Here is a 16,037-nt window from a genome sequence, read left to right on the forward strand (position 1 = left end):
TATGTGGGGGCTCATACTGTATATAAAGAGGCTATGTGGGTGCTCCTACTGTATATAGAAGGGATATGTGTGGGCTCACTGAATACAGGGATCTATGTGGGGGCTCATACTGTATGTAGGGGACTGCGTGGGCTTTTATGGTGTATAGGGGGCTGGGTGTGGGCTCCTACTGCATATAGGGGACTATAAGGGGGATCATATGACACGCCCCCTGGGCCGTGGGGTACTCGGTAGCCGGGTTGGTCGATGATGGGGGATGTCACGGTGGCAGTGACCCGGTCCGTGACCCAGGGTGGTCAATTAAAGGGGATAAGTAAAAAGGGGAATATAGTTTTCATAGATAATGTTCGTGGCGCCACCTGTGGTATGCGGCCGCCGCTGCGGTGCAGATCCTCTGGAACTGGTGGTGATGCAGCAGAGTTGGTTCAGCTCTCCATAGGTAGAGCTTAGCCCCAGGGCAGTAGATGGTGATTTTATGAGGTAGATGTTGCTGATGCAGTGTAGTGCAGGGCTAGTGATGGCGCAGCAATAATTCTAGGACACAGTGGGGTGCAGTCTTCAGATTTTACTCACAGTTATCACGCTGCTCCTGGTTACAACTGCCAGCTTATAACCACCAACGTCGTCCTGCGTTCACCAAGAAAGGGATTCAGCAGCTCTCAGGTATTTCAGGAGTACTTAACGGGACCCCGTTCTATGTTCCTTCCTCGCTCGTCTTCCTGCGCTGGCTCTCACCCTCCTGCCCTGCGCCTCACAATCAGTGTCCCAAGCCGGTAGCCTCGGATCTTGTCGGGCGACGTGCAGTTCCCTGGACCCTATGCGGCCACCTTTTCGGCGATATAATTGTTGTAGTGGGCAGCTGCACCTTGAAAGTACAGTAGCCTCCGGTTATCTAGCTGAGACTTGCTGTTCTCCACTAGTTTAGGGGCCGGTCCCCTCTGTGGCCTGATCCCTCCACGTCCGTGTAGATTCGGGCGCACGGGTGGCTTTCTGCACTTCCTGTGCCCCTGGGATCCCTTCTGTCTCTCTGGAGCCTTCCCTCTGCTCCCGTTCTCTCTCAGCCTGTCCTCCTGGGCCTCTCAGTCTTGGCCCGCTCCTTCCTCCTCTCCTCCTGAGCAGAGCTCCTACAGAGCTCCTGCTTCCAACTCTCACTCTGACTCTCTCCTCAGACTGATCTGTCTCCTTCAAGGTGGTTCCCTTTTTATACTCCTACTGAAGGTGCTCCCCTGATCTACTTCCTCCACTCACACCCACTACATAGTTCCCCCTCTCTCGGTTCCCCCCCTTCCAACCAGGGACAGGGCTCAGCACTGTGCACATGCATCTTGCCCCTCTTGCTGGTCTGGAATAGTGTAGTGTTGGATGCAGGTGGGTGGGTCCCGGGCAGTACTCCTTCCTTACCTGAGAGTGGGGCACCACACCTCTGGGTGAGATGCAGTACCTCTGTGGTGACAGAGGCAGGGGTTGTGTTTGGGGTCATACGGTATATAGGGGGCTGTGTGAGGGCTAATATGGTATATAAGGGGATGTCAGCATACTTAATTCTGGTCAATATTAAGTAATACAATATTAATATAAAATAATTATAATTAATATTGAGCAGAATTCATTTCAGTCTATTTGTTTGGCCCTCGGGAAAATGAATTGCCCACTCCTGCTATAAGGCAATGTTCTTTAAACTTTGTCTCTGCAGCTGCTGCACAATTACAACACCCAGCCTACAGCTGTCAAGGAATGATGGGAGTTGTAGATTTGCAATATCTAATGACAGACAAGTTTGGGAGCATGGCTGTGGGGTTGGGCTATGTGGTACATCATCAGCTTTCTTCAGTGCCCTAGTTATCTACTTACCTACTGGATCCACAGATTCCACATGATCAATGTAATCTCTTTTACCCAGGTATACACTCACCTATGGAAGAAAATAAGGGCGGTTTATTGCATGGTTGCGAAATACGTATACATTTACTTTCTAATGGACTTCTGTTATGTGGGTGAAAATGATGATTAATGGGGATTGGTCACCAGATTTTACTATACAAACTGCACATGTTATGACCCCTGAACACATTAAATAAAAGTCGCCAAAGACTGCTGATTTTGACTATAACGGCTGATCAAAGGCTGTTTTGGAGACTGTTAGTTTTGACTGATGCCCGAATGTCAACCTTCACTATCGTTCAAAACACAGATCAGCATGTTGAACTTTTTGGCCCGAGTTTTTCGCTGGCAAATGACTATCTGCCCATTTTTTGGTCTAAAGTGTATAGGGGCATGATGAGGCTGGTGTACTTATGTTAAAAAATCCATGTCAAAATGGCAAAATAATCCTTTTTTTTATATTTTTTTTCTACTTAATATAAAAAATGATAACTTTAATATCAGGATTAAGATTACGCAGTCATTTTAAAATTAATTTCTAAGTAAATATACTAGTCTCATAAAATCTTCGTTCACACTAACATATTTTCGGTCCAAGTGCTGTCTGTGGAAAAAACTTGTATCATATTGACAGTACTAAGGACAATGTTGTTCAATAGGGCTGGTCAGAAGACTGGGGTTTTTTGTTTGTTTTTTCTTTGGTCTTGTAAATTTTAATAACCGCTGATGAATAAAACAGTGTTATCAAGGAAAAGGCGGAAGTGAAGAATAGACATGTGAAATCAAAATTTAACTTTTATTGCCATCATTAAAATATTAATAATTCATAGTTAAAATAGTCCTATGCCTGACCAAAGGTTATCCTTGAATAGGACTATTTTAACTATGAATTAATTATTAATATTTTAATGATCACAATAAAAGTTACATTTTAATTATTATGCACTTGTCTATTCTTCTTTTCCTTTATAACAAATCTATTCGGCGGTATACACGTCATGTGAATATAAATACGTGAGGGACATTTATCAATGTATAAAATAATGGATGCCATAAGGATGAAAAATTATCAATTTTTTCAGGTTGAAAATCAGACAATATTTAAGATGCTCGACTGAACTTGGCCTAATGTGTAGAAGAAGGTTTGCAATTTTTTCTTCAAAACTCACTGATGGTAAATCTGGATGGACAACTGACCAAATATTGATGAAAATCTGATCCAAAACACTGAAAATGGAAATTGGTCCGTTATTTCACATACGAGAGAAAGACGGGCGGCTGAATGAGGCCTTAATATCAGAAAAATCATGGGAGAATTCTAATAAAAATGTAAATAATATTTACAGGGCAACATACTGGTTTTAGGCCTCATTCAGACAATTGTGATTTTTCTCGTACGGTAAAACACGGACCGTTCCTCATCCGTATTTTTTATCTGAGTTTCATCAGTGTTTGGTCAGTGTCAGTTTTCACCATCAGTGTTTCTTCTGTTATTTTCACTTATGAATTTTTTTTTCAATACATTGTAATGTGAATTTTGGACAGCACACATATTACACACTGATGCCATACACACACTGTCCGTAATTTTCATGGACCCATAGACTTGTATGGGTAATTTTGATCCATGACATGGATCAAAAATGGACATGCCTCCATTATTTTTTTTGCCAACTCACAGTCTGCAAATAAACACGGACATGTGACTGACCCCATAGACTATAATGGGTACATATTCTATTTGTGAAAATCATGGATAAAACACGTACGTGAAAAATAAATGTCTGAAAGAAGCCTTAGACAAAGTACTAGGATTTACATTAAATTTATCATGGCATATACAGTACAGACCAAAAGTTTGGACACACCTTCTCATTTAAAGATTTTTCTGTATTTTCATGACTATGAAAATTGTACATTCACACTGAAGGCATCAAAACTATGAATTAACACATGTGGAATTATATACTTAACAAAAAAGTGTGAAACAACTGAAAATATGTCTTATATTCTAGGTTCTTCAAAGTAGCCACCTTTTGCTTTGATGACTGCTTTGCACACTCTTGGCATTCTCTTGATGAGCTTCAAGAGGTAGTTACCGGAAATGGTTTTCACTTCACAGGTGTGCCCTGTCAGGTTTAATAAGTGGGATTTCTTGCCTTATAAATGGGGTTGGGACCATCAGTTGTGTTGTGCAGAAGTCTGGTGGATACACAGCTGATAGTCCTACTGAATACATATTTACAGATGTCTGTAAACTATGTATCCAAGACCGTTTAGCCATGATGGTTAACTATTTAATACTGTATCAGATGGTATATATTGCATGCCTATGACCCTGTCCCACAAAGAGATTTATTCTCCTGAAATTAAGGACTATAAAACTACTTGTGGGTCTGGGATATGATTTGCATCTGGATATCCTAACACCAGAAATTTCTTCAGTTGTTTTTTTTGCTGTGATCATTTTTCACTGTGTTTTTATGCAATTTTTAAATATTGTGCAATAATAAAATGATTTGTATATTTGTAGCATTTAAAGACTCCAAATGTTGTATTTTTTCATATATGGCTTAAAATGAAGTTGCTTTCCAGGCCAGTTGTGGCAAAACACGTTTTGTCCAAACATGGCCTTAATTCTATGACTACTTTGTACCTAGTGGATTTTGGTTTACTAACTGATTTAGACCTGCACTGTAACCAATTTTCTTTGAAAGTGAAGGTACGCTTTAAAAGGAAATATAAGACAAGACATTGGCTATGTTGCATATATAGGAATACTAACCGCTTTGTCACGGGAGGTTTTCTTAAAGATGATATGTCTGTATTTCTTGTCTCCACTCATGTTGCTGTGAGTTTATTATAAGGATTTTCAGCCTGCTGATATAGACAGATACATTTTTATTTATTAGATTGTCTTATGCTTGTACTTTCTTTGTCTTTCATATAAGAAGTAAGAACATGTGTGTGTGTATATGTAGTGTATATATATATTGTAGGGATCCACACTCTCAGGTAGGCATTAGATAGCATTCACACAGGCAATACAGTTTTGTCCAAACAGGTGCAGTTTTATTGCTTTCATAAAACTCTAAATGATTCAAAACCAAAAATAGCCTATTCTGGGCATAAAGGTATAACAGCAGTTCATTTAGCAGGACACATCTATGTCAGTGCGGACTCACTCTAAAAGATTACAGTCCTTTCTCCTGAAGCAAACTTTACCCATAGAAGAAGTACGATCCTACCAATCTCGGTATGCCCTTCAGCCTGAGCTCCAGCAGCTTCCATCACCAAACAGACGTGTTCAACTCCATGCACGGTTCACACTGAACAGGCTGCAGCTTCACCACTGTTCTCTGCAGCTGCCCAAACACACAGACTGCTCAGCTTCCCTAGCTGACCCCAAAAAGTCTCCATTCAGAGAGAGACCCTGTCATGTCTCTCTCTCTCAGCTATAGCTCACATTTGGGATGGTCACTCACCAGCTTTAGCACACTCAACAATGCTCAACATCAAGCAGACTGACTGACCAAGGTGAACCCATTTCCTGGTTCTTAGTTAAAGCTAGCCAGGTGCATCTAATTAAGACCTGCAGTAATAGGATTTAATCCAGTCGTACCTGGCTTTGCTACAATATGTTTGTGTGTATATGTATGTATGTATGTGAAAATGTATGTGTATGTACAATGGGATACATGACTAGCATTTAATATGATATCTTGAACCACAAGCATATATTCCAGATATTTCTGCCTTACATTATGGTAAATCAGTCTGGCTGTGGTTGGCCACACCCCATTTGATAAACCACGCCTACTTTAAAGAAAAGTGACAGGTGATGCAGAAGTGAGACGGTTCGTAACATTTTTGTGTAATTACCTAGTGCACCATATTTCACAACTTTTTGATGTCAGTAAACTGGCACAGAGGTCATGGTCAATACCGACTATGTTTGCTTCATGTATTAAACAAAAATACCAACTTCAGTAAGAAAACACTTTCTGACAACATACCAAAAGGTGAGCATTTTATTCAACAATTTACTGTTACTGTATAGTGCCAACATACTCTGCAAAGCTGTACACAGAACACCACTCATGTCAAACCATGTCCCCACTGGAGCTCACAGTCTAATTTCTCCTGTATTATGGCCCCTGACAGATGATGTCGGGGTGAGGGTTGAGCATTCAAATTCAAACATCCTATCATATGGTATAATATAGATCTGAGCAGCCGGACCCACCCATCTGAGCCTAAAATATTCATGACCAATTATTAATTACTGTACTTCTGTTAATACTGCAAGGGGGTTAATGGTAGAAGACACCATCCTGCCATCAATTACCGTAAAAAGATCATAACTGCAGAGTAAAGTTCTGAGAAAAAAGTCTCAAGGAATTGATAATCATGAGACACAAACAGCGTTACTAGAAAACATGATTTTCGCCATCACTGTGATTATGATAAGCAACCAGCCGGAGGAGGACATCGCAAAACTGCAACTGCAGATTGCGTGATACAGTGTCCATAAATACAGAATGAGAGCAGAAATTGAGAATTATACCTAATGTACGAACAAGTAAAGCAGTACAGCACAGTGTCCATATACACAGAATAAGAGGAGTTGTATTGTGCAGTGACCATAAATACAGAATAAAAGCAGTTATCCTGTATGTATGGACACTGTACAGTACGAGAGAAGTGATAGTGTGCAGTGTCCATAAATATAAAATAAGAGCAGCGGTACTGTGTGACGTCCATACATACACAATAAGAGAAGCGCGACTGTGCAGTGTCCATATATGCAGGATAAGAGAAGCGGTACTGTGCAGTGTCCATATATGCAGGATAAGAGAAGCGGTACTGTGCAGTGTCCATATATGCAGGATAAGAGAAGCGGTACTGTGCAGTGTCCATATATGGAGGATAAGAGAAGCGGTACTGTGCAGTGTCCATATATGCAGGATAAGAGAAGCGGTACTGTGCAGTGTCCATATATGCAGGATAAGAGAAGCGGTACTGTGCAGTGTCCATATATGCAGGATAAGAGAAGCGGCACTGTGCAGTGTCCATATATGCAGGATAAGAGAAGCGGTACTGTGCAGTGTCCATATATGCAGGATAAGAGGCGGTACTGTGCAGTGTCCATATATGCAGAATAAGAGAAGCGGCACTGTGCAGTGTCCATATATGCAGGATAAGAGAAGCGGTACTGTGCAGTGTCCATATATGCAGGATAAGAGGCGGTACTGTGCAGTGTCCATATATGCAGGATAAGAGAAGCGGCACTGTGCAGTGTCCATATAGGCAGGATAAGAGAAGCGGTACTGTGCAGTGTCCATATATGCAGGATAAGAGAAGCGATACTGTGCAGTGTCCATATATGCAGAATAAGAGAAGCGGCACTGTGCAGTGTCCATATATGCAGAATAAGAGAATTGGTACTGTGCAATGTCCATATTTACACCATTACATTTATTTCACGCAGCGTGGCTAAAGTTCTGCAGCGAGGCAGTAAATAGCGGCTCAGTATAAAACTGCTCATTAATGTAACCCCAGTTGACTGCAGGGTTGAACATATTTGAGACTTTTACATTGTCTATACTATATTGCTGCGATACCTAAGGAGAATATACCAAACTGGTTACTATCCAACTTTTTGCAATCATCATCCATTCATTTTCTCTAACTTCTATCTCAGATACAACATATTCAGCATGAATGCTTTGTTATGTAGTGTAGTGCAAGTAGTTAAATAACATAAAATATAAACGAATATTCAGCATATACAATACAACAACCTGCATTACTCTAAGCTCTACTCTGATATACAACATCCAGTAATCTTCAATTACGGTAGACTATATATATATAATTCAATAGCATTAGGTTTATTTTCTTTATAGCGATTAATCCACAAGCATTAAAATGAAACAATGACATACCAATTAGTAAACTGTATTATAAAATCTTAATTTCAAAGTTTGCATTTAAATAATAATTTATACATTTTGCCTTAGGAAATGGATGTTACATTAACTTTTACTGTAAAAGTGGCACACTAAGCCAAGCATACCTAGCCACTTCTAGTAGTAGAACTGTGCCAACCAACCTCACCAATGCCAACCCTGCAAGCCAATTACATCAAAAGTGCAATGGAAATTAAGCAATAATAAAGACAAAAACATAAATAAATGAAACCTTGTAATCAACTGCCATCATCAATAGTACAAACAAAACAGAAATAGTAATGTTCTACTATGTAAGGCCTACAATGGTAATCCAAGCTAAATCTCTTACTATGAAAACAGGTGCAAGGTCTGAAGATAAAGTTCCGAGGTCCAGAAGAAAGCTGAAATTTACTCTGACCAAGAAGTTTCCACAGCTCAATTTGTAGCAGCAGCAGGAGGGTAGGGAGGAGAAAGCCCAATAATCCCTAGTGGAGTTTGTGAAGGAAGCAGGATTAGGAGATGAGCCAGAAGTATCTGTGTCAGCACCAAGGAGCATTAACAAGAGCCTCTAGGACACAGGATGGGGGAGAGAGTGGCATGGATATTTGGCCATTGGATGCACCTTCTATACCCATCACAGGTGACCAGAGAGGTCAAAGCAAAGCTTGGGGTTAGGAGGAGGGTGGCTAAATGTGTACTATATCTGTGAGTGACTCAGGTGTGTAGATAAGATGAGCAAGAAAGGTTTGCCAGGTTTGAGTTTCATGATGAACCCCGCTCATTTCTAAGGTTTGGAGAATGTAGAGCTTGCCTAGAATTGCCTCTTCAACTCTTTATGACCATAATCATCTTTATGAGTGGAATTGGCGGCCACGAGTGGTAGAGAGTTCTCTTTCAATGGGAGTCTTCAACCAGAGGCTGGACAGACATCTGTCTGAGATGGTTTAGTGAATCCTGCATTGATCAGGGAGTTGGACACGATGACCCTGGAGGTCCCCTCCAACTCTAACATTCTAGGATTCTATGATTTTTGTAGCCCACTATATAAATAAGCTTGGTGCCATTTAAAGAATAGAGCAGGACCTCTGAGAAATGAGATGTATGTTTCATTCCTTGCTTCCCATTCCTAATCCTTAACAAATATTTTACTTAGTTACAATTTGAATTTCATTCTGCTTTTGGACTTGAATAAATGCCACGCAGGGTGGTAATAATGAGGGGAATCTGGCCTGTTGCTCGGAGTCCGAGGCTCTGAGGGGCCCATGGCCAGCCCTCACCATAAGTGGCATTATGGCAGGGAGGGGGGACCAGACATCTTTCTTGCACAGGGGCCCCAAGCTGTCAGTGCCCACATGGATGCCTTCCTAAACATTCCTGTGTGTATTGTTTAAAGGGAACCTGTCACCAAGTTTTTTTTATTATAAACTAAAGCCACCACCTTTATCTGCTCCATTACTACAGTTTATCGATCTGTATATAAGCCCTGATCTCCTGCATGTGTCAAAAAATACCTTATATACTTTTTGGTATATGGCACGGCCCAATCTAATGGGAGTCTTTTTGTGTACCTTCTCTATGAAGAATCAAGGAAGCATCTAATGTACAAGGCAGACTACACTGTGTTCCAAATTATTATGCAAATAATATTTTCTCAGATTTTCCCAAATTACCTATATGAATTGCAGTCATTGTAATTTTCCAGTCAAATAACTATTAGAGTACAATTGAAAGGTTTTTGTACAAACTGCCTATGATAACAGTATATTTTTAAAAAAATAAAACACTCAAACTGCACTCAAAATGCATGTTCCAAATTATTATGCACAGCAGAGTTTTCAACCTTTTCATTTTAATAAAGAACAAAAAAATGGTCATTTTTTAAATTATAAGCATTAGCAGGTTCTTACAAACTGAAATCAAACAGTTTTCAACTCAAAACTTTATTCTAGGTGATGTAACATTTGCACATAGGACCCTTAGGAGCTTCTGAACTCTCTCATTCATTGAATTTGTCAGGTTTTGGATGGTTTCTGCTTCAATTGTTTTGCATGAGGACAGAATACCCTCCCAGAGCTGTTGCTTAGATGTGAACTGCCTCCCGCCATCATAGACACTCCTTTTGATGATGCTCCAGAGGTTCTCAATTGGGTTGAGGTCAGGGGAGCATGGGGGCCACACCATAAATTTGCCCCCTTTTATGCCCACAGCAGCCAGAGATGCAGATGTGTTATGTGCAGCATGAGATGGGGCATTATCATGCATGAAATGATCTCGATGGTCCAGATGGATGGAGTGGAGGATGGCTGGTTGATGGACACCCCATGCAAACACGGCTACGGCGCCAACAAGGAGGAGGTGGAGTAATGTTTTGGGCTGGAATCATGGGGAGAGAGATTGTCGGCCCTTTTAGGATCCCTGAAAGGGTAAAGATGAACTCCATGATGTATGTTGAGTTTCTCAAACAGCACTTCCTGCCATGGTTCAAGAAGAAGAACCGTGTATTCCGCAGCAAGATCATTTTCATGCATGATAATGCACCGTCTCATGCTGCACATAACACATCTGCATCTCTGTCTGCTGTGGGCATAAAAGGGGACAAACTTATGGTGTGGCACCCATGCTCCCCTGACCTCAACCCCATTGAGAACCTCTGGAGCATCATCAAAAGGAGTGTCTATGATGGCGGGAGGCAGTTCACATCTAAGCAACAGCTCTGGGAGGGTATTCTGTCCTCATGCAAAACAATTGAAGCAGAAACCATCCAAAACCTGACAAATTCAATGTACGAGAGAGTTCAGAAGCTCCTTTCCAACAAGGGGTCCTATGTGCAAATGTAACATCACCTAGAATAAAGTTTTGAGGTGAAAACTGTTTGATTTCAGTTTGTAATAACCTGCTAATGCTTATAATTGCAAAAATGACCATTTTTTTTGTTCTTTATTAAAATGAAAAGGTTGAAAACTCTGCTGTGCATAATAATTTGGAACATGCATTTTGAGTGCAGTTTGAGTTTTTTATTTTTTGAAAAATATACTGTTATCATAGGCAGTTTGTACAAAAACCTTTCAATTGTACTCTAATAGTTATTTGACTGGAAAATTACAATGACTGCAATTCATATAGGTAATTTGGGAAAATCTGAGAAAATATTATTTGCATAATAATTTGGAACACAGTGTAGATGAGGACGTGGTCAGGGACAGAGCTGAGGTCAGGAGACAATATCAATACAGCACAGCAGCTAATGGTCAGGAGCCAGGAAAGGATTGTAGCTTTGGTCACCAAGCACAATGGAAAAGCGCAGCCCCATCAATTGAGAGTCAGACCCTTACAGATCCAATATATTATTCTAAGGACAGTTCTTCAATATCGTAGTCTCAAAACCACTTTTAATTTTTTTTCTCTCAGTTTGCAGCTTGTCATTGAGAATGACCTCACTATCCCAGTGCAAATCTAAAACATGACTCAGACTGACAGCCTGGTTGCTATGGTAACTTAGCCTAACAACCATTGGAGCCTATGAAGCATCCGTCAGGAATGAAGGTTGAATGACCTTGAAATTTGTAGTACCCATATTCTGTGAATCTTCTCTGCATCCACTAGGTGGCAGCAGATGTGCTCTGTTCCTGTATTAGCTTAATTGCTTTCAGTAGAGGAAACACAATAATTATGCAGGTAAGTTCCCTCCACAGTCTGGTCATTAAAGGGGTTGTAAAGTACTTTTTAAAAAAATGCCAGTGTGTTTTAATGATAAATACAACCTTCTTTCTAATTACCTTGCGCTGTTGATACTGCCTGTCAGCGGCGCTATCGGTGGCCGCTCACAGGCATCATGTGACCCCTCTTCCACGTTCCACCGGTGGCTGCTGGGTTGTGGGCGGGGTTATTCCCCTGTGTCACACCCGGCATCTACCGCGCGCTCTCCCTGTCCTCAATCACTGGGAAAGTGCGCGGTGGATGCTGGGTGTGACGCGGGGAATAACCCCGACCATAAACTGATATGCCATGGATCTCTATACCTCTATCTATTTTTGTTTCATCTGTCCACAGAACATTTTCCCAGAAGGATTGTGGTTTGTCAAAGTATTCCTAGGCAAAGATCAGTCGTTCATTTTTCTGTATTTTTTTCAGCAATGGTTTCTTCCTTGGCCTTTGCCAATAAAGCTCTGCTTGGTTTAGTGTGCGGCATATAGTACTTGTTGAAACCATGACCCTAGACTGTTCCAGGTTGGCCTTCATGTCTTTGGATGTTTGACGTGGTGTTTTTTCCACCATTCGCACCAACCTTCGAAGACATCTCTTGTCAGTTTTCTTCTTTTCCCCACATTCAGGAAGGTTCTTGACTGTTCCATGCTTGGAAAACTTCTTAATAACATTGTGCCCTGTTGAAACTATGATAACAAGGTCTTTGAAGATGGAAGTCTTGTGTTTGCTAATAGCAGTTCTGATGTCCCCAGACAGCTCCTTTGCCTTCACCATTGTGACAAAGGAACAGGGCCTACCATGTGGCTTTTTAAAACACTGAAGTCATCATTCATTGGCTAATTCATGTCACATGGGCACCGACAACTAATCACAGGTGAATTTCTTTTGTGGTTTACCACAGGTGAGTCAAAATGTGTTTCCATACTAAATTAATGTAAAGGGTACCAATACCAGTGACACAGCAACAGGGACGGACTGGGACTGAAATTTAGCCCTGGCATATAAAACCACACAGGCACATGCTGTGCCAGCCCCCGAGCACCATATGGAGATATCTATTACTTATATTACCCTCCCTGAAGGAAATCAAGATTTTCAATATGTCTAGTAATACCGCTATATAAAATTGAATAAGAACAATATTGCAATATAACAGACAAATAAAAAAAAAAAAGATAACCAAATATTACCCGTATATACAGTACTGATAATACCACCATACTGATTGTTAAAGGGGTTGTCCAGGCTTGGAGTTAAAGTCTCTGTGACTTCAGACTTCTGAATCCTCACAGCACGCACTGTCAGGATTCTCTGGTGCCAGCGTTGGGAGAGACCGTCATGTGACCACAAGTATGGGATTTCCACACCTCCGGCCACATTCCAACTAAACGTACTCTGCTTTGCTAAATTCACTTGTATTGAGAAAGGCCGTGTACGTCTAGTCAGCACGTGATCGCATGGATTCAAATCATACTTGTGGTCACATGACCGGCCGCTCCCGACACCGGAGAATCCTCACAGCACGCGATGCACACACTATGAGGATTCAGAAATCTGCAGTCATACAGAGTCACTGCAGACTTTAACATTAAACCTGGATAACCGCTTTAATTAAAACCACTGCACTAGGACTGATATCACAACCATACAGTGACCATAAAATGGTAATATCAGGTCTACACCAGTGCTCTACAGACCATATATGTGTGTACTGTGCAGATTCTCACCAGTGCTGTTCTCGCTGGTTGTTTTCATTCGTTTTCCCTCTTCTTTTTAATTCGGCCCAGACCGCCATGACCTCTTCTTCCGACCATAATTCGTCCTTGTAAAATATAACAGAGGCATCTTTACTTTACAGCTTTTCCAAGACCCTCCTCTCATTCTACCACCTCTACACAAACCACAACTTGTGCTGCCTTATAATAATTCCCCTGTGACCCCTTATAATAGTGACCATGCACCTAGTTATAATTATACAAACAGCCCCTGTGCTTTCTTATAATAATAATAATAATAATAATAATAATAATAATAATAATGCCTCCTTGCTTCCCCATAATGACAGCGACCCCCCCATTGGGCCTCCAAAGGGGAGTACATAGAAATAACAGGTCCCATAGAAAAAGTCCTATTACGTCAAAGAATGGCATATCTCTCAACTTTCTAAGAAACGGAGGATATGTATCGCAGCACTTACATTTATTTTCCCTCTTATAAAGCCCCTAAGTGGTCTCACCCACTATGATACCCATTTCGTGACCCTCATAGACAGGGGTGGATTAAGAGTAGCAAGGGCCCCAGGCAGTTTAGAAGGTGCGCCCCCCCCACACACACACACACACAAACACACCTGACGTATCACATGTCACATGATCCCCTGTGATAGTTCACGTGAAATTAATTTGGCACAATATTAATTATAATATTTTTTTTTAGGCTGTGTGTCCACTATGCGTTTTTTAAGCAATTCCGCTGCAGAAACGCTTAAAAAACGCTTGGTAGAAGGTCTGCCATGTTCCCCAATGATAATCAGCATATGCTGTGCACAATGCTGAGGAAATTTCCGCTGCGGATTATCATTGTGGAAAAATCCGCAGCATTACCAATTATTTTGCGGAAGCTCGGCGTTTTCGCCGCCATTGACTTGCATTGGAACGCATGGAATCCTCATCACTGCATCTGTACATGCAGAATCCATGCGTTTCAATGTGGTCCTCTAGATCCGGGTACCATAGTACCTGTAAAAAAAGAATAAAATAAAAAATAAATATCATACTTACCTTCTGATGGCCCCCGGTGTCTTTATCCGATGCGTCCTGGCTGGCCGGCAACTCACAATGGTCTGAAAAGGACCTGCCGTGACGTCATTTAGTCATGTGACGGGTCACGCGACCGCTGACGTTGGCAGGCCATCAGAAGGTAATTATATATTTATTTTTTATTTTTTACCATTCTTTTACGGTCACTCTATATAAATCCATGCTAGTTGGATGGATTTATATAGTGTGACCAAGTTGTCAAGCACTTACCAAGTGATGGTAAAATCGCTTGAAAAGCGCATTGTCAACCTGCATGCAGAAATGCATATGAAGAACGCTTCACTTCCGCTTGTCCCTGGCAGGAAAAACGCATGTACAATCCGCATGCGTTTTTTCTGCCAGGGAGATGCAGAAACGCTAAAAAAAAAATCCGGAGCATTTCTGCATCGTGGGCACATAGACTTATATTAATTGTATGACTCAATATTGAGCACACGTAGCCATCTATACACGGCGGGAGGCTGCACGGCGCCATCTATACACAGCGGGAGGAAGCACGTAGCCATCTATACACAGCGGGAGGCCGCACGTAGCCATCTCTACACAGCGGGAGGCCGCACGTAGCCATCTATACACAGCGGGAGGCCACACAGCGCCATCTATACACTGCAGGAGGTCACACGGCGCCATCTATACACAGCAGGAGGCCGCACGGCGCCATCTATACACAGCAGGAGGAAGCACGTAGCCATCTATATACAGCGGCAGGCCGCACGTAGCCATCTATACACAGCGGGAGGCCACACGGCGCCATCTATACACAGCGGGAGGCCACACGGCGCCATCTATGCACAGCGGGAGGCCGCACATAGCCATCTATGCACAGCGGGAGGCCGCACGTAGCCATCTATGCACAGCAGGAGGCCGCACAGCACCATCTATGCACAGCAGGAGGCCGCACAGCGCCATCTATACACAGCAGGAGGCCGCACGTAACCATGTATACACAGCGGGAGGCCGCACGTAGCCATCTATACACAGCAGGAGGCCGCACAGCGCCATCTATACACAGCAGGAGGCTGTACAGCACCATCTATACACAGCAGGAGGCCACACAGCGCCATCTATACACAGCGGGAGGCCGCACGTAGCCATCTATACACAGCGGGAGACGCACGTAACCATCTATACACAGCAGGAGGCCGCACAGCGCCATCTATACACAGCAGGAGGCCGTACAGCGCCATCTATACACAGCAGGAGGCCGCACAGCGCCATCTATACACAGCAGGAGGCCGCACAGCGCCAACTATACACAGCAGGAGGCCGCACAGCTCCATCTATACACAGCGGGAGGCCGCACGGCGCCCCCCCAGAGACAGCGGGAGGCCGCACGCAGTCACGCACACACAAACATATACAGACATATACATACACACATAAACACATTTGAAACACAAAAATACATATAAACGGACATCACACAATGATATCTGCCTGCACACACACTCAATCACACATACACACTCACACACAGACACACACACACACACACACACACACACAGACTCACCATCCCCCGGCTCGGCTCCAGTCCTCCTGCTCCTTTCCGGTGCAACATTGCAGGCCGGGCGCGCACTGAGTGACGTCACAGTTAGGAGATACGGCCGTGCACAGGGCCGTGTCTCCTAGCAGTGACGCGGCCGGGCCAGCACACAGGAAAGTTAACAGCTGCAGT

At 42.5% G+C, this 16,037-nt stretch overlaps 1 protein-coding gene across 3 annotated transcripts in view; it reads right to left on the reverse strand.

The window, feature by feature from the left end:
* SAG (S-antigen visual arrestin) overlaps window positions 1–16,037 on the reverse strand; it is an 80,489-nt gene that overhangs the window by 28,060 nt on the left and 36,392 nt on the right. For 2 of the 3 annotated variants that reach the window (XM_073674485.1, XM_073674483.1), the window contains exons 2-4: window positions 13,268–13,362; window positions 4,667–4,761; window positions 1,852–1,912 (exon numbers count right to left, since the gene is read on the reverse strand). In XM_073674485.1, the coding sequence (XP_073530586.1) occupies window positions 1,852–1,912; window positions 4,667–4,726 (121 nt within the window). In that variant the 5' untranslated portion in view covers window positions 4,727–4,761; window positions 13,268–13,362. Of the gene's footprint in view, window positions 1–1,851; window positions 1,913–4,666; window positions 4,762–8,184; window positions 8,315–13,267; window positions 13,363–16,037 lie in introns of those variants that run through there. The other variant, XM_073674484.1, reaches the window with a different exon arrangement.

The sequence above is a fragment of the Phyllobates terribilis genome, unplaced genomic scaffold, assembly GCF_046119375.1.
Source record: "Phyllobates terribilis strain yellow unplaced genomic scaffold, ASM4611937v1 Scaffold_3__8_contigs__length_932513732, whole genome shotgun sequence".
Classification (NCBI taxonomy): Eukaryota; Metazoa; Chordata; class Amphibia; order Anura; family Dendrobatidae; genus Phyllobates; species Phyllobates terribilis.